This window comes from Balaenoptera ricei, chromosome 3 (genome assembly GCF_028023285.1).
Source record: "Balaenoptera ricei isolate mBalRic1 chromosome 3, mBalRic1.hap2, whole genome shotgun sequence".
In the NCBI taxonomy this organism is placed as follows: domain Eukaryota; kingdom Metazoa; phylum Chordata; class Mammalia; order Artiodactyla; family Balaenopteridae; genus Balaenoptera; species Balaenoptera ricei.
Genome location: NC_082641.1, coordinates 111,416,609 through 111,433,694, shown reverse-complemented (window position 1 = coordinate 111,433,694; position 17,086 = coordinate 111,416,609). Strand labels below are relative to the sequence as shown.

The 17,086-nt window shown below is 39.6% G+C and overlaps 1 protein-coding gene across 1 annotated transcript in view; it reads right to left on the bottom strand.

The window, feature by feature from the left end:
* The window catches only part of HSPA4 (heat shock protein family A (Hsp70) member 4), a 42,632-nt gene extending 25,546 nt beyond the window's left edge, over window positions 1-17,086 (bottom strand). The window contains exons 1-4 of the mRNA XM_059917069.1: window positions 16,706-17,086; window positions 6,279-6,336; window positions 4,277-4,417; window positions 2,291-2,413 (exon numbers count right to left, since the gene is read on the bottom strand). Coding sequence (XP_059773052.1) covers window positions 2,291-2,413; window positions 4,277-4,417; window positions 6,279-6,336; window positions 16,706-16,812 — 429 coding nt within the window. The 5' untranslated portion in view covers window positions 16,813-17,086. The remainder of the gene's footprint in view (window positions 1-2,290; window positions 2,414-4,276; window positions 4,418-6,278; window positions 6,337-16,705) is intronic.

Here is a 17,086-nt window from a genome sequence, read left to right as displayed (position 1 = left end):
ACATATTTGCCTGGGTACATAAAAACCTCTGGAAAGATCTGTAACAAAGTGGTAAAACTGGTAACCTCTAGGAAGGAAAATCTACTTACTAGGTAACAGATGTGCTAAAGCTTCCCATATACCCTTTTACACATTTGATTTGATTTGAACATGAGGGCTACTATTACCTTCCCCCAAAAATAAAGCTTATATTTTAACAATAATCAATTTATAAGTAAAGCAAAATCCACCCAGGCCTTATTTACATAGCAATCAGATATGCCATAGTACCAAGAGCTAGAGCAGTGACTGTGCAGAGAAGACTGTGCAGAAAAGAGTTCACACAGAGGCCAGAGACCACTATCCTTAGGCCCAATGGCAAGGTTGGCCCTTTTCTGCATCTAGGAATTTGAATGATAACTAGTTCCCTAAATCAACAGAAAAATTTCCCTAAATTATAAGAGTGGCTCACTGTGCCTAAACTGTTTGTACAATGTAGTTTATGCTTTACACTTAATTTGCTTCTGCAAGTCTGGAATTTTGGTACATGCAAGGCATAACGTGCCTATGTGAATGACCTCCGATAGAAATCCTGGACTCCAAGGCTCAGGCAGAACTTCGCCGGTGTATGACATTTCATACGTGCTGTCACAACTTGCTGCTGGAGGAATTAAGCACTTCTGGTCTGACTCCAATGGAAGGTGACTCTTGGAAGCTTGTATATGCTTTCCTCCAGACATTGTCCATGTACTTTTCCACTTTACTGATTTTGCTTTGCATCCTTTCACTATAATAAATCTTAGCCGTGAATATGGCTTTATTCTGAGTCCTGTAAATTCTCCTATCAAATCACCAAAACTCTTGAGGACCCACAACACATAACTTAATTCATCACCTTTTAACTTGATCCCAAAAGCTGGAAAAGCCACTCAGGCAGTCTTGCCATTTTACATAAATTTTACTTCTACATGGAGCAAAATTCAGAATCAAAGTTAGAGCAGTAAAAGGAGCTGTTACAGTGGAGGATTACTGGATTGAATGTCAATATTATGACATAGTAAGAGTGTGTTTCATGTTTGGTAATTGCAATCATTGTTGCTTTTGTTGTGGTCATCCATGTACAATGCTTGGTGTCAGTCTATTTATCTCTTGTAAAAATAAAATACAGTGTATGTGTGAAAAAAGAAAAAAAAGAATAAATAATGAATTCCCGTGGCAACCAAAAAAAAAAAAAAAAAAAGTTAGGGCAGTAGATGGGGGGAAATAGGGACAAATCTCAAAGTCCAACAGACATTTGGGGGAAGGCAGAAACCATCTAAGAAATACAGTGCCTGTACTGAATCTGAGCTCTTTAAGGGAAGTAGCATTCTTATTCTTTGCATCCCCAAAATGTGGGTTATGAGCCATAAGCCAATTCTTCCTGACAAATGTCAGTACTACTTTACTAGATAGCCAAGAACCAAGGAACCCATCAGTCAAAAAACTGTGAGGTGAAATAAGCCACCTAACAGTCCTTGCTTTGCCAACCAATGCAACAAAATTAAGACAAAAGATGCCAATAAACAACAAGGTCCTACTGTATAGCACAGGGAACTATATCCAATATCCTGTGACAAACCATAATGGCAAAGAACATATATATGTGTAACTGAATCACTTTGCTGTAGAGAAGAAATTAACACAACATTGTAAATCAACTATACTTCAATAAAATTTTTTAAAAATAAATAAAAATTTAAAAAGGCAAAGGAGGCCAAAGAGCTAAAATATCAGATAACAACGGCAGAATGAGGAGATTCATTGGAAAGGCCAATACAACCACCCAAATTTCAACAGTCCCTATGGACTTCACCATACTACAAGCACAAAGCTACAAACAGCCAGGCTTCTGTCTAAAGAGGGAAATGGAAAAGACAAGATGAAGTCTACTGCTGCCTTGCCTTTAGCGCTGGATACAAAAACAGCGAAGATACAGAGATAGAAATCAAGAAAAAAACAGTATTTCTAGTTGAGAGTATTCAACTAATTCAACAAACAAGTGGCTACCATGTGCCAGGCACTATGCTAGGTGCTAGAAAGAATCCAGGAAGAAGTGGGCTTAGAGATAAGCCTTTAAACAGACAGAATAACAGAATCATGAGCAAAAACTAGGGGGCAGAAAAAAATATTCAAGAATATGAGAACTAGCTTGATAAAGTCTTAAAATAACCATTACCACCTAAGACAAAAAGCAATTTTATTTTCAATTAACAGCTTTCTTCTTTCTGCTTCTTCATGCAAGACCCCAATAATGTGTAGGGATCAAACTCACCGAAACAACACAGTCCACGACAGGTTTCTTAAGAACACTTTCTGCTGTCTCCTTCAGTTTGGACAAAAGCATGGCAGTCACTTGCTCCGTGGTAAAATTTCGCTCTTCCTCCATGTATTTCACCTGCAATAAAAAAACAAAAGGATCTAAACTTAATATTTCTTCATGTCCTAAAAACCTAAAATGAATAATCTCTAAATCATCAATGGAACATTAACTCAGGAAAGAATTAAGAAAGCTAGTTTCAGAAGCGAAAATAACTTGAAGGTCACTTTTAGCTTTTTAACATGCTTGTCAAGCATGATACCTGGAGATGAGGACCACTATGTAAATGGTACGTTGTGACCACCAACAAAACTTGAAGACAATTACCTGGGCAGAAGCAAATTGGTATAGCTCACTATGACCCACACTGTTCCTCCATAAAGGGATCTGGTGGTGGAAACTATTTTACCATCTGACGTACTGTGTGTATTTTACTTTGTTTACTGTGTTGACTTTATGATCATCGTCCCAATTAGGATCCAATCTAACGCAATGGTTTTTGTCAGATTTGTTCACTGTCATAGCCCCAACACGGAGGACAAACTTGACACAATAAATACTTGTTGAATTAAAGAATAAACGACAAACAAAGCTTCAAGATATCCTACACCGGGATAAAGGTATGCAACTTTGACAACAGTTACAAACTTTAAATGTTGAAAAGACTGCCTAAGTAAGGTAAGGTCCTATTCCACATGCCCATACTCCCCAAGTACAACCCAGACCAGAAAATGTCACTTTCTTCTTTTAGTTCCTGCTCCAACTCAACTTGAACACCACCTTCTCACTCCCCAGCCCAACCATAATTTATTCTGGTTTAGAATTTAACAGTGTCTCACTTTATTGCATGATAAAGATGGGAGAATAACCCTCCCAGTGAGCCTCTTTCAAAGCTACCCCTTCTTCCCTCATTTAAGTCTTCATCAATTCCTCCAAGCTCATACTTGGATCCACTTGTTCCCAGGTCTTCTCCCTAGTCTCTTTCTCCTTTGGCACTTGTAACGCTTCTGACTAAATCTGCCAATACCCATCCTATTTCTTTCTTGACTGTAAGTATCCCCCATTTCCTCAGCTCCCTTTCCTTTTTTCCTCCTCTGCACTCCATATTTATCCATTATTAGGCCCATTCAAACTGTTCTAAAATTATTGCTGAAAATACCATAAGTAAACCCAGTGATCATTTTTCAGTTATCAAAAATCTTCACTTCCAAATTCAAGTGAATTCTCAGCTACAACGGCACAATTAACTACCTTTTCCCCACAATTCTCATCATCTCTTGGATTTTGAACCTGTTCCCATGATCCTTATTTCTCCAAATGGGGTGTCTCAAACACCACATTTCCTCTCTCTAAACTCAGTTGCCTGAAAAGCTCAAATACCCTTCTGGATTCCTCTTATCACCTGAGTGTAAGAGAGAGATGTGTTCACCGTACCCATCCCTCAGCCTCTAATCTTTTTTGCATGATCAGTTCACTGCATGCTTCACAAAGAGACTCTCCTAGATGTTGCAGAGATAGCAAAGACTAAACTCCCTTTTCCCCAAAAGAACAACACCTTTCCAATCCTACTGTCAAGAGTATGACCACATATCTGGCAGTGACTTTAAAGCGTTGATTTCTTTGCCTGCTCTTCTGGAAGTCATTCACTAAAATCATACCAGCAAGACTGCTGCATTAGTCAACAAGACAAGTAGCAATGGCAGTTAACTTCACATCATTACCACCTATCTGTCCAACCCCTATTAACAGTGCCACCTATGGCTCCCAAATAAAATCCAGATTATTCAAAAAATGCCAATGGTCTTTACTAGCAAAAGACTTTCCAAAGCATTTGTAACCATTTTCATTACAACTTGAAAGTAGAATGGTATAAATGTACAATGACCTGATAACATAAAGTACTGTATTTCAATCATTAAGGTATTATCTTGAAAACCTTACCTTTATACCTGTTAACCCAGTGGGCAACTGCACAATATCATATGCAAGTTTAGGTTTTTCTGCCTCCACAAATGGATCAGAGAATGCTCGGCCATGGAATCTTTTAAATCCTTGGACTGTGTTCTTTGCATTGGAAATTACCTAAGAAAAAGAGTATCAGAGTCAAAGGGTGGAAAGACTAATAGCAATTAAATTATGAAAAAAAAAATTCAACAATCTCAGGGTTAAATTAGAATCATTTTCCTTCTGAGTTAGTTTTCTTCAGCACTAAACCTTTCTGAACGATGCCTGCTAGCTTGTGAGGTGAGGAGTGAGGGACCTGTACAGGTCACATGCAGGGCTAGGACCAGAGCCCAGACTGCCTTACTTCCTCATGAAGACAGGTCATTACCCTTATAAAAGTATTCTCTGTTCTTAAACTTCTAACAAACATTTACATAAAATAATTTTTATCTTTTAAAAATTACCCGTAGTTTGTGATTCGAACTTTCCATGGGTCAATCTGGCAGTATCAATTCAGTTATTCTACTGAAGAAAACTTACCATAAAGGAAAAAAAGATGACACTAAGCCCACAAAGATAATGCAAATAAACTGACAGAGCATTATTTATCACAGCAGAAAACTGCAAAGAGCCTAGAGGGTAAATGACAGGGGAATGGGTAAATAAATTATGGCATATCCATACAATGGTTAAGATTATTTTAGAAGTCTGGAGACAAGTATCTATATGATATGATGTCACTTTCTTGGGGTGGGGAGAAAAACATTTATATGCTTAGAAAGAGTACAAAAGGTTACACATTAAGATATTAACACATTAAGATTTTTGGATAATGGTAGTATGCTAACTTCCAAATTCCTTACACTTTTACATCTATATTTTCTAATTTCTCTAGAATAAAGTATTATAATTTATGGGAAAAAATGCTGGCAAAGGACATTCAAAAAATTTAAGAATGAACTTCTGCTTAAGACTTATAGGCTCCTCTTCCCAATGCAGAAGTGCAACAAGTCCCAAGGAAAAACAGCAGAGCTCCTCTGCATCAGGAATGTCAAAAGGCACAAACAGAAGTTCTTTTGTAAAACAATATGAGGGTTCCAAAGTCAGGCCCTGTTTCAGTAAGCTGCCAAGTAGAAACTCAGTATCACAATAACTACGTCAACCTAGTACTAGGCAGCCAGTTTAGTACAATAACTATTCTCAATAATGAAAGCAAGTTTAAAAACAGGAAGAATTCACTGGAATTTTAGAAGGAAAGACGTTTCAAAACAGCTCTGTACTTGCTATCTACTGTCTCCTAAAACATCTTGAACTTTCTGAAAATGAGATTATAAAACACCCAATTTAATTAAATTGGCCAAGCACCATTTTCTCGGGCTTATAAATCTTAGGTGCTGCCTGGTCCAGAAAAAGAGACAGTTATTCATTCTATATGTTGCTCCAGATTGAACTATTAAAACATCTAACATGCAACTCCTTAATTTTATAGCAACCTCAGACACTCAGGAAAATAGAACTCTTCAGGTTCTGCTGCTCTGGTTACAGAGGAACCAGCAAATATGTCAGGTTCCTGGTTTAAAAGTAAACTAATGATAAGTGTGCTTCTACAAGTATGTTTTCCTTCCTTGAAAACCTTGATCAACACTGACCTTAAATATGAGTAAGATGAAAACAGAACAAGACACTTTAACGAGCATTTAAAATACCCAGGAAAAAAATTAAAAAATAAAATACCCAGGAACAAGCAAACCTTGCTTAAACAATATCTGGATAAATACATCCTAGCACTTTGCATTAAACAGATTATATATGTTCATGCTATTTTAAAAAGCTATTTGTTTCTCACTCAAGTACATAAGAAGGATCAGGTTCATCTCTCTCAATTGTACACCCAGGGGCTCCCAGTGTTGGGCACATAATGGGCACTGAAATACTTGCTGAATGGGAAGGATAGACAAACCACAGAAAAAAGTCACTTTAGGGAAAAACAAAATTCTACCTGGCTTTTAGCTGCTGCTCCAATTGAACGATTCTTAGGACCAAAAGAAATGCAAGCCCTAGAAGACAAAACAAACATTTAAGCATCAAACCTTACTGTAATTATTACATCCAAAACCAAAGCAAGCAAGGACTTCCCTGGCGGTCCAGTGGTTAAGACTCCACGCTCCCACTGCAGCGGGGGAAAGGTTCGATCCCTGTTTAGGGAACTAAGATCCCACAAGCCTCGCAGCACAGCAAAAAAAAAGCAGGCAAGATTTTTTAGTCTTAGCCGAAAAGCCCTATTATTTTTAACTGCACACAGTAAGTCTATGATTTTGACCTTTCTACTGAGTAAACTGTCCATGGAATGCACTGCTTCTTAGAATAATGGGAGTTCGTCACTTAGATGTTGAAGTACAAGTTTGATATGACCATCTGTCTGAAATACTGGAGAGAGGTGGACTAACCAGTCTCCACTATCCTCTAATTCTTCAAGTCTGGTGTTCAAAATTCCAATATAAAATAGTATACCCTATCAATACATCAATAAAATGTTCTTTGTGTTTAGAACAGCTCATAACTTCACCAAGAGAATGGTCTATAAACCCTGAAAACAACTCTTGTCCTATTGTCAATACTGAATACGTAAAAAGTTATTTTTCTAGAACTAGTTTCCAAGGACTCAATTTCTTTTCTTTTTTTTTTTTTAAAGACTCAATTTCTGACAAGGAACTTCATTCCCACTTCTGAACACATTCTTCCAAATCAATTCATATACTGCCTGCTGGTTTGATCTATATGCTGCTTATTTTAGAAAGCAAAATTGAAACTTGCTTAAAGGTATAAACACTTTAAAACACTGTTTAAGCTTAAAAAGTCAGTTATTTTGGAGTTGATGTTTTTGCTACCATGGCCTCTATGCTTCCCCCTGTTTTTCACTCTGGAACCTTGCATATATTTGTCACCTCCCTTTCCAGTAGCTGATTTCTCTCAAGCTAAAATAAGATCAAATTCACCCATGCCACCCCCAAAAAATCCAAAAGACAAAGCTCTTCCCAGAGTCCATTTCTCCCTCAGGTTAGTAAAGCCTTCTCTTCCTCCTACTTAATAATAATGACTGCATAAATTGCCTATATGCACTATCTCATTTAATCCTCATAAGCACCCTATCTTATTCCCACTTTATAGGAGAGGAAACTGAGTCCAAAAAGGTATTAATAAGTAAATTTGTCCCCAGTCATACAATCTGAAAGCAATGGGAGTCAGGACTATAGATCGTTTCTCCATACTTTACACTCTAGCTAGCTTTGACCCTCTCTCTATCCTCCCTGGACCCCTAATTCTTCGAACTTAGTGGAATGAGTAAGAATAAGAGCTCTGCAGCCATACTGCCTTGGTCCAAATCTGACCACATTAGATGACCTATTAATTAAGTAGAACTGTTTTACTTAGATAAACTTACCAGCCCTGTACAAACTGGCAGAATGCTCAGCCTCTCTGTGCCTCAGAGGCCCTTTCCAACCAATGGTGCAAGAATCCCTGTGAGCCAATCTCCCAGAGCAGTTACAGGCAGCTATGCCCTGTATCAATATGACACAGCCTGGGATTTCATCAGATTTCCTATGAACCCTAAGCTCTATGGGCCTAGAACATGCTGGGGGGTAGCCCCTCTAGAGCACAGGTGTCAAGCTCAGCCTTTCTGCAAATATACCACCTATCACTTTAAAAAAAAAAAAAAATTCCTAAGTACCACTTAAATGTCTCCCCTATTACAGCCCATACAGCCCTTTAGAAAATTGCCCACCGTAATCTTACCTACTCCATTCACCCTGTCCACTCCTTCTAGCCTATGCATGCAAACCTACATCTTTCTAAAAGCCACCAGATCTGAATTTCTAAGATGCATCCCACCAATACCTCAATCCCAACATAACTAAAAGCCAACATTATTTATCTTCCATTGTTTCCTGCAGCCCTGTTTTCAAGCCTTCATCTCCTCAAAACAATACTAGCTCTAAGAACGAAAAAATTAATGTTCCCAACTTTATTGTACGTCCGTTGAAGGGTTAATTTCCTATTCTACCTTGGTAACTCTGAATCTGTCTTGCTTCTAATTACCTTCCAAACAAAAACATTACCAGCAAATAGGGTCCAGATTCCTTAATGTAGAACCTAAGGCCTCTCACAATCCCAACCCCACCCCCTTTTTCCAGGTGCAATCTCAAGCACACAGTGCCCCAACACAAGTCAAATAGTCTTCCAATCCTCCTGCTTTGCTCTACCACTTTTGCCACCTGAATGCCCTGGTCCTTCTAAATCTCACTCATTCTCCAGAGATATCACACACTTGTGATGCCTTCCCAATCCCTCTCAAGTAAAAATTGTTTCTACCTCTTAAAACTTATTAGACTTGGCTTAAAACTTACTGGACTTTGGGCAATGTGAATGTAGAACATTTCCATCATCACACAATGTTCTACTGTACAGAGCTACTCTAGGTAATATTCTCTTTGAAGTCAGTTAACATTTTTACTTACTCTTAAAATCTACATCTGCCTTAGAAGTAATAGATAGGAAATGGTTCTTATATCTTGAAAAGCTAAATAAAAATTTGTCTCAGTTCAAATTATTCATCCTTTTATTCGTCTACATATGCACACACTACAAACAGTTCCCAACCACTTACAAAGCAATCAAATGTCACTAATGGAACATCAATTTTCACCACATAATATAGCAATTACACCTCAAACAAGGCATAACTCTTACAAAGTATGGGCAGAATTCACACTTTTCTTATATTATAGAAAATCATTAATATATTATTACATAATGCTTACATTCTAAAAAAAGTTCTATAACAAGCCAACTAGTACATTAAAGAAAGGAATCCTTAGCTTTTCCACTTTATGGTCAATTTGATTGAGTTGAACACATGTACAGTAAAAAGAGCTCAGGCTCTAGAATTAGACAGTATGGGTCTGTCTGAATCCCTTCTCTACCTTTCTAGCTGTGTGACCTGTTAATTAACTGCTCTGAAATTCAATTTGTTCATCTCTGAAATGGGGGAAATTACCACATCTACCTAATATGGTTGTTATAAGGATTAAATTTGTTGATCCACTTTTAAAGGACTTTTATCAGAGACTGGCACATCATAAATAACATTAGCTATTACTAAACCTCCAATGAAACCTTGGTCTGAGTTTCATACAAAAAAATATACCAACTAGGGAGTTCCCTGGTGGCCTAGTGGTTAGGATTCTGAGCTTTCACTGCCATAGCCTGGGTCTAATCCGTGGTTGGGGAACTGAGATCCCGCAAGACACATGGCACAGCCACAAAAAAAAAAAAACAGAACAAACCAAAAATATACCAACTAGTTTGCTATGAAAATTGTGCTTCACCTTCTCAAACTATCCACTAAAACCCACTCAGCCATCTTTAAAATCATGAGGAATAAAAAGTCCTACCATTTCCTTTTCAAAAGGACAACTGAATGAGGGTAGATATGTTAAACAGCACAAATTGAAGGGGTTTTTAAACTAAAACCTTACTTAAAGAAATCTAATACTTAAATGTGAAAAAGGCCCAAAAAGATTACGTCATTTTAGGGCCAACGCTAGAACCTATTCAGTGCTTCCCAGCGCAAGCTCATCGTAGAAAATTAGAAAAGTATAAAAATGAAAATAGGGATTATCAGTAACTCCACAACCAACACCCTCCCACCAGAGATGGCCATTACTATTTAGGTAAATACTGTTATGCAATCCTAATAAATTAATTTTTTTTTTTTTTTTTTTTTTTTATTTATGGCTGTGTTGGGTCTTCGTTTCTGTGCAAGGGTTTCCTCTAGTTGCGGCAAGTGGGGGCCACTCTTCATCACGGTGCGCGGGCCTCTCACCATCGCGGCCTCTCTTGTTGCGGAGCACAGGCTCCAGACGCGCAGGCTCAGTAATTGTGGCTCACGGGCTCAGTTGCTCTGCGGCATGTGGGATCTTCCCAGACCAGGGCTCGAACCCGTGTCCCCTGCATTGGCAGGCAGATTCTCAACCACTGCGCCACCAGGGAAGCCCCCCTAAATTAAGTAATTCTTTTAAAAAGAGAAGCTAAATATCCCCATTAAGTTTGTTTCTCCTCAACAAACACTCTAAAAAATCTTCAGTGGCTGAATGATTCTGTCAGGATTTGGACAGGGAACAAGATATTTAAAGGAAATATGTATTGATACTATTTGCCACTCACCAGGAAATTCCAAAATTTCACATAGCCTGCATGCAATCCCTATCTATGGCAGGAAGCCTCTCTTTCATCCAAGCAGGTCAAGCTCCCTTGTCCCACAGCTTTCATTTTTGAGCCTTCATACGCCAGGCAGTGTGCTAAGCATTCTACACTTGATTCTCCCAAATACTCTGAGACAAGAACTATTACTGACCCAATTTTGTAAATGAAGAACTGAATAAAGGCAAGTTAATGTGCCCAGAAACATAACTAGTACTAGAGTTCAGGATTCAAAATCAGGACTATCAAACTCCAAGTCCCACACATACATACTTTTTTTTTTTTTTTTTTGGCTGCATTCTCCTTGCAGCACGCAGGTTTCTCTCTAGTTGTGGCATGCAGGCTCCAGAGCACGTGGGCTCTGTAGTTTGCAGCACGCAGCCTCTGTCGTTGAGGCGTCCAAGCTCAGTAGTTGTGGCGCGTGGGCTTAGTTGCCCCACTGCACGTGGGATCTTAGTTCCATGACCAGGGATCGAACCTGCAACCCCTGCACTGGAAGGCAGACTCTTTACCACTGGACCACCAGGTTAGTCCCCATACATACTTTTGTACTGCCTACCAAACCCTCTAGATTTATTCCTACTTCTATACCTTCACGCAGACTGTCCCAATCCTTTCTTCATGTTTTCTAATCCTGTTTGCTCAAGTCCCACTCTTGCCTTTCCTTATCACTCCATCCCCCACAGATGTGACTTGTCCTCTGAACTTGTACAATTAAGGTCTATATTTAATAACCTTGCGCATAATTGTACTCTCTATTCTTATTCTATTTACTGTTGCTTTACGTCATTCATATTTCCAACTAGAATGATTACATCTCCACAGCAGGACTCTATCTTACACTTCCTCTATACTTTACACAAGGCCAAGTTAATGCTGCTAAAAACGGCAGTACTCAAGACACTTGCTACTTGACTGATATTACCTTTCCTCCATTCCAAATTACAGGCTGACATTACACAAAGTTAATTTAAATCAAGTTCAAGACTTCTCTGTTCTAATCTTTAAGTCCTATAAATAATCATCTTTTTAAACCAGAGAATAGCCTTTGTTCTCTTTCCTGGGTAAAAGATACCACTGACCAAACATTTATGCATATTCTGATAGGATGTTATAAACAGCTGCAACCAGCACAGATCCTTAAAAGGTACAGTTTCATGTTTATAAGTGTGTGTAGGACCACTCTCAGGATATTCAGACAGCTGTGACTCTAATTTCTTATACAATATAAGAAAATGAGTTTTTCAGAGAACCTACAATAGTATTTAGACTATCAAATAAGAGAAGCAGGCAAAACTGGCATGGAAATGGTTATTAGGTTAATCAGAGTACCCCATGGTCACTGCCTTAGCCCAGAACTAGAAAATAACCCAAAACAGTTGATATCGAACAGATCAAACAACTCATACTAGCAAGATATGCAGTTCCTTAAGAACCACAAACTCCTGAGTCAATAAGATTTACACATTAAAAGCTACATATTTGATAAACCCTAAAGGCAAACTTCCATAGATTTCATTTTACTGTCCCAATATATGGTCCATGAATAAAGAGAATTAATAAAAAATACAAAAAGGTAATAATAGCAATATGAGCAAATAATTGGGCAGTATTTACTATGTAACAGGCACTATGCTAAATATTTTATATTATTTTAACTCATAATCCTCACAAACCCCAGTGAAACAGAGAAATCACTTACGTTCCTGGTGTAAATTAATCCCTTAAATTTTTGTAAAGTATTCTGGCAATAGGTACTGAAATTTTAAGCATATATATCCTTTCACCAATTTCACATCTTGAAATCTATCCAACAAAAATAAAAGTATTAACATGTAAACATAAAAATAAAAGACTTGTTGAAGACTATTTCTAATTGCAAAAATTTAGAAACAACCTGAACATCTGAGGAAAGCATGTTAAAGCCATAATATGGACTATTATGTACTTAAGGAGGTAAATTCATATTTACTGACTCTGAAGGATGTCTAAAATATAAGTGAAAGAAAATAGTTACAAAATACAGTATGATCCTATTTGTTTATATGGGCACACACGCCCCCACATATATTTGTAGAAGTCTAGAAAAAGTTATGCAAGGATAGACAGCAAACAGCAAATAATTAGAGAGGAAACAATTTTACTTAGCACTTTATTTTTGTTGTTGTTGTTAAAGCAAACAAGTATTTTATTAAGTCAGAAAAAGTTTTAATTTAGGAAACCCAATTTAGAACCTGATGACATAAAGTTCCTGTAGATTACACCTACCAATTCTATATACAAAGTTGTATTTTAGTTCTTAAATGAGTCTAAGAAACTACTTTGATAACCTCAATTAGACATGAGAAGTGTTAGCAGTCTGAAGCTTTAGTTAACCAATCAACTTTCCTATTCCCTGAACCCAAAAGATCCAGTCATCCTGACACTCTACTTAGATCTACAACGTGTAAAGATATTCACTCCATAGAGGAACACTTTTCTTGCACAAATAAGGTATCAGATATTAATCTGCCAGTTAGCCAGAACCCACCTTACTTTCAGCTTTTGCTCTCAAGGGCAGTTATTAACAGACAATTTCATCTCTTCAAATTCCTAATATACTGTTTTATGAGGAACTAAGTCCATGAAAATGATAACATAAACTATTCATACACAGAATTATCTTCTTAGGTAACTCATCTCTACCCTATAAATTTTGTACAGTACGGCCCAACTAACTCCTGTAACGTTTGGCAGTCCATTAACATTTTTATTCCAAAGAAGCTTTAAGGTTGTACTCTTTCTATGGTAAAATCCAACTAAATATGAAAATAGGCTTTCCATCTTATTCCAAAGCCTATGGTCATGAAATATCAACACAACACTCATAATTTAAAACTCCAAAGTTTATCTCTAAGCCGCCCACACTTTTCTCCCATGCTTCCACACTGGTGGAGAGCAACATAAACTCCCACGTGGACCAAATGATTGCAATATCCTCCTAAGCATCATCCGGCTTCTTCTCTTGCCCTTCTCAAATAAATCCGTTCTCCACAAAAAAGCCAATCACATCTTTAAAATATCAATTGGATCACCTCCCACAGCACCTAGATAAAAATCTTTAACATGATTTACAAAGCCCTGCTATAATCTAACCTGCCTTGCCTAACTCCTCTGCAGATTCAATTCACAGCATTTTTTCAAGTGACTATAATCCTCTCAGTCTGTCAAGTATACCTCAGTTCTTCCTCACTTGCTATTCCTTCTGCCTGGAACAACTCTTCCTTGCTCCCACCACAAACCTCCATGGTAAAACCCTACTCATCCTCTGGGTTTCATCTTAAATGACACTTCTTTAAGAAGCACCTTCCATCACCACCCCATATCCAATTTAAATTAGGTCCCCATCATTGTTTTCCGTACTTTCCCATCTGGGCCTTTACCACAGTCAGCAATTACATATTTGTTTAGCATCTGGTTTTCTCCGCTAGCCATGTCCATGATGGCAGGATCTTACTTGTTTATCAGAGTACCTTCAGTGCTTAGCACAACAGCTGGCATATTAGAAGCACTCATTATCTGCTAAAATGAAAGGAAGCCTAAATTTGGTGGGAAAGCAAGGGTTTCTTCTAGGTAAGACTCAACTGGCTCCTCAAAAATGGAATTCAAATGCTGTTGAACCCACAATTTTAAATGAGTTACTTTCACCATACCCAACCCTCCAGAACCTGCATCTCATTCCACTCTCACACTAAAACAAACCTATGTCACACTCCCTGTGTACCTCTGAGATATAAATCCATTCTTCCATAATCACTACTTTAAAAAAAAAAAAAAAATCAATCTTTCTGCCCCCCATGTTCTACTTAGCCAAAGACTCCAACACAGAAATCTAAGCTAATCGAGATCATAGTTCAAAAACTACTTGAATGTATGGCATCCCTCTAAGTTCCTGGGAAATATAGGAACATGTAAGGAAAATTACTTTTAAGTATTTAAACAGATATTCTTATCACAATTACATGGTGTATCTGGTCACCCATCAAATAGTCTTTGGGACAAATTTAACTGTGATCTGGGAAGATTAAATTCTTTTCTGAAACAACTCTTTCAGTTCCAAATAATGAGATTCATTGTAAAACTGTTGTAGTTACTATTTGTCTAAAGGAGAAAAGGGGGCATAAGAGTCTAAAAGAAAGGACAGGAACACTTCATTCCAATATCTGGAATTCTCTTACTTTTGGAGCTAAAGTATGTTCAATTCTAGCTGGGAAAAGACCAAAAAGTTACATGCCTAACTCAGTGCTCTAGCCCTCTTAATTTGAGGAAAACTATCTCTACAGATGAAGCAAACTAGCATCCAGAGAGGAAAACAATAACAAATAGAAAATTAATGCTTAAATATTTAAAAACTTCATTGTACAATACACTTCCCTGGAAATACAAATTAGACCCACTGTTAAAAACTATGAAGATGGGAGGGTTGGGGATTGGGCTGTGACTGCTAATGAGTACAGGGTTTCTCTTGTGGGATGATGAAAATGTTTTAAAATTGTGTTGATGGTTGCACAATTTTGTGTCTACACTAAAAACAAACTGTACACTTTAAAAGGGTTAACTGTATGGTATGTGAATTATATCTCATTAGTTAAAAACTATAAATAGGGGCTTCCCTGGTGGCGCAGTGGTTGAGAATCTGCCTGCCAATGCAGGGGAGACGGGTTCGAGCCCTGGTCTGGGAAGATCCCACATGCCGCGGAGCGACTAGGCCCGTGAGCCACAATTGCTGAGCCTGCGCGTCTGGAGCCTGTGCTCCGCAACAAGAGAGGCCGCGATGGTGAGAGGCCCGCGCACCACGATGAAGAGTGGCCCCCACTTGCCGCAACTGGAGAAAGCCCTCGCACAGAAACGAAGACCCAACACAGCCATAAATAAATAAATAAATAAATTTTTTTTAAAAAAACTATAAATAAAATTGAGAAAGGAACATCAAACTGTAGTTTTGGATCTGGGATGGGTTTTGGGGGAAGCACATGGGTTAGGTCTAAAATAAGGGATAGAAATTTGATAAGTTTAAGGGAAATGTTGTCAGCCTTCTGGGTAGCAAAGATCAGTCTGGTATAGGGAGCAATCGAGTTGGCCAGAAATTGCTGAAGAAGTGTAACAAAAGGTGGGGTGAAAAACGAGCCTTAAAACAGAGGCCCTTAATGAGACACAATGAGATCCTAGCAAATAACAGAAACTTCTTAAAAAGATTCTGGCCAAGAGGAAGACAATGTACATAGGTGTCTCTATGTACAAAAGACTCTTACCCTATCCAAGGAAAGACCTGGGTGAGTCATGATTTCTTAGCGCTGTGTCTATACTGGCTCCATAACTTACCATAGGTTCTAAAAGTCAAAGTGAGCCCCTGAGTCATTCATTAACAATTGCAGCCAACACCCTGGTTGGAATGTATTACCGTGAAAGCGGAACGCTGTTAGGGATAGGTGCGCAAAGAATGACAGCAGAGAATGACCCAACATTCAGTTCAATATACTGAAGCGACGTGAAAAACCAAAGTGATTGCAAAGGTATCCAAAAGGCATCGATTTTATTAAATCCTTTTCTATATCTTTCCGTGCCAACCCTATCTGGAGATCTCCGGTGCTCCGACTCCCTCTCTTCCGGGCGCCACCCCACCCCCCACTCACGTGGGACTCCGGCCTCTGCACTGTCTTACCGCCTGCCGGCAGACGCCAGACCGGTTCAATTAAACTTTTATTAAGCTCCTGCTGTGTGCAAAGCTCCCAACTCTGTGCTGGGCTGAAGAGACGTCAGTACGCCCTGGGCCTATTATGTGCCCTCTAAAAGAGAATCTCGGTCCATCCCACATCCCGGGCCTGCCTTCGCTCCAGCTCCTACCCACAGCCTCCGCTGGTCCAAGTACCCACTCGGAGCCCTCGCTCGGCCGGCGGGCCACAGAAAAAAGGCCTCGCCCCTGCGCAGACCCACACGGGAGGTCGCGGCCCCTAGTGACCTAAAACGCAGTGGGGGTCCACTACCCACCGGAGTTTCGGCTCGGAACGGAGGTGACTGCCCGGCCCGCGTTCCCCAAGCCGCGAGGGTCACAGACCGGAGCAAGCGCTACCTCCCCACCCCACCCCCCCACCCCCAGTGCACGCGGCTACCCTGGCCCACACTCACGGCGTGCAGCGGTCGCTGTATTCATTAGCGATCGTTTCGATGCCGCCGGCGCGGGCTACAGCGACGTAGCAGCTCTGGAACCCCAGATCTATGCCCACCACCGACATGGCGCCGGCTACAGCTCAGGCTCGAGCCCGGGTCCGGCCGGCAAGACAAGACACGGACCCCGGCGGGGCTGGCGTGCGTAAAGCGGGCCGCGTGGGCCAGGGAACCGGGGCTAGTGGGAGACGTGCGGAGGGCCACGCAAGCGCCTAGGTTCTTGGAAGGAGGGCCACAGCGGAGGACACTACTCAGGCCGGCTCCGGCTCAGCGGCCGCAGCCTGGGCGCCGGTAGCGGGGGCGGAGAAGATCTCGAAAGGTCTCGTCGCGACGAGAGTAAAG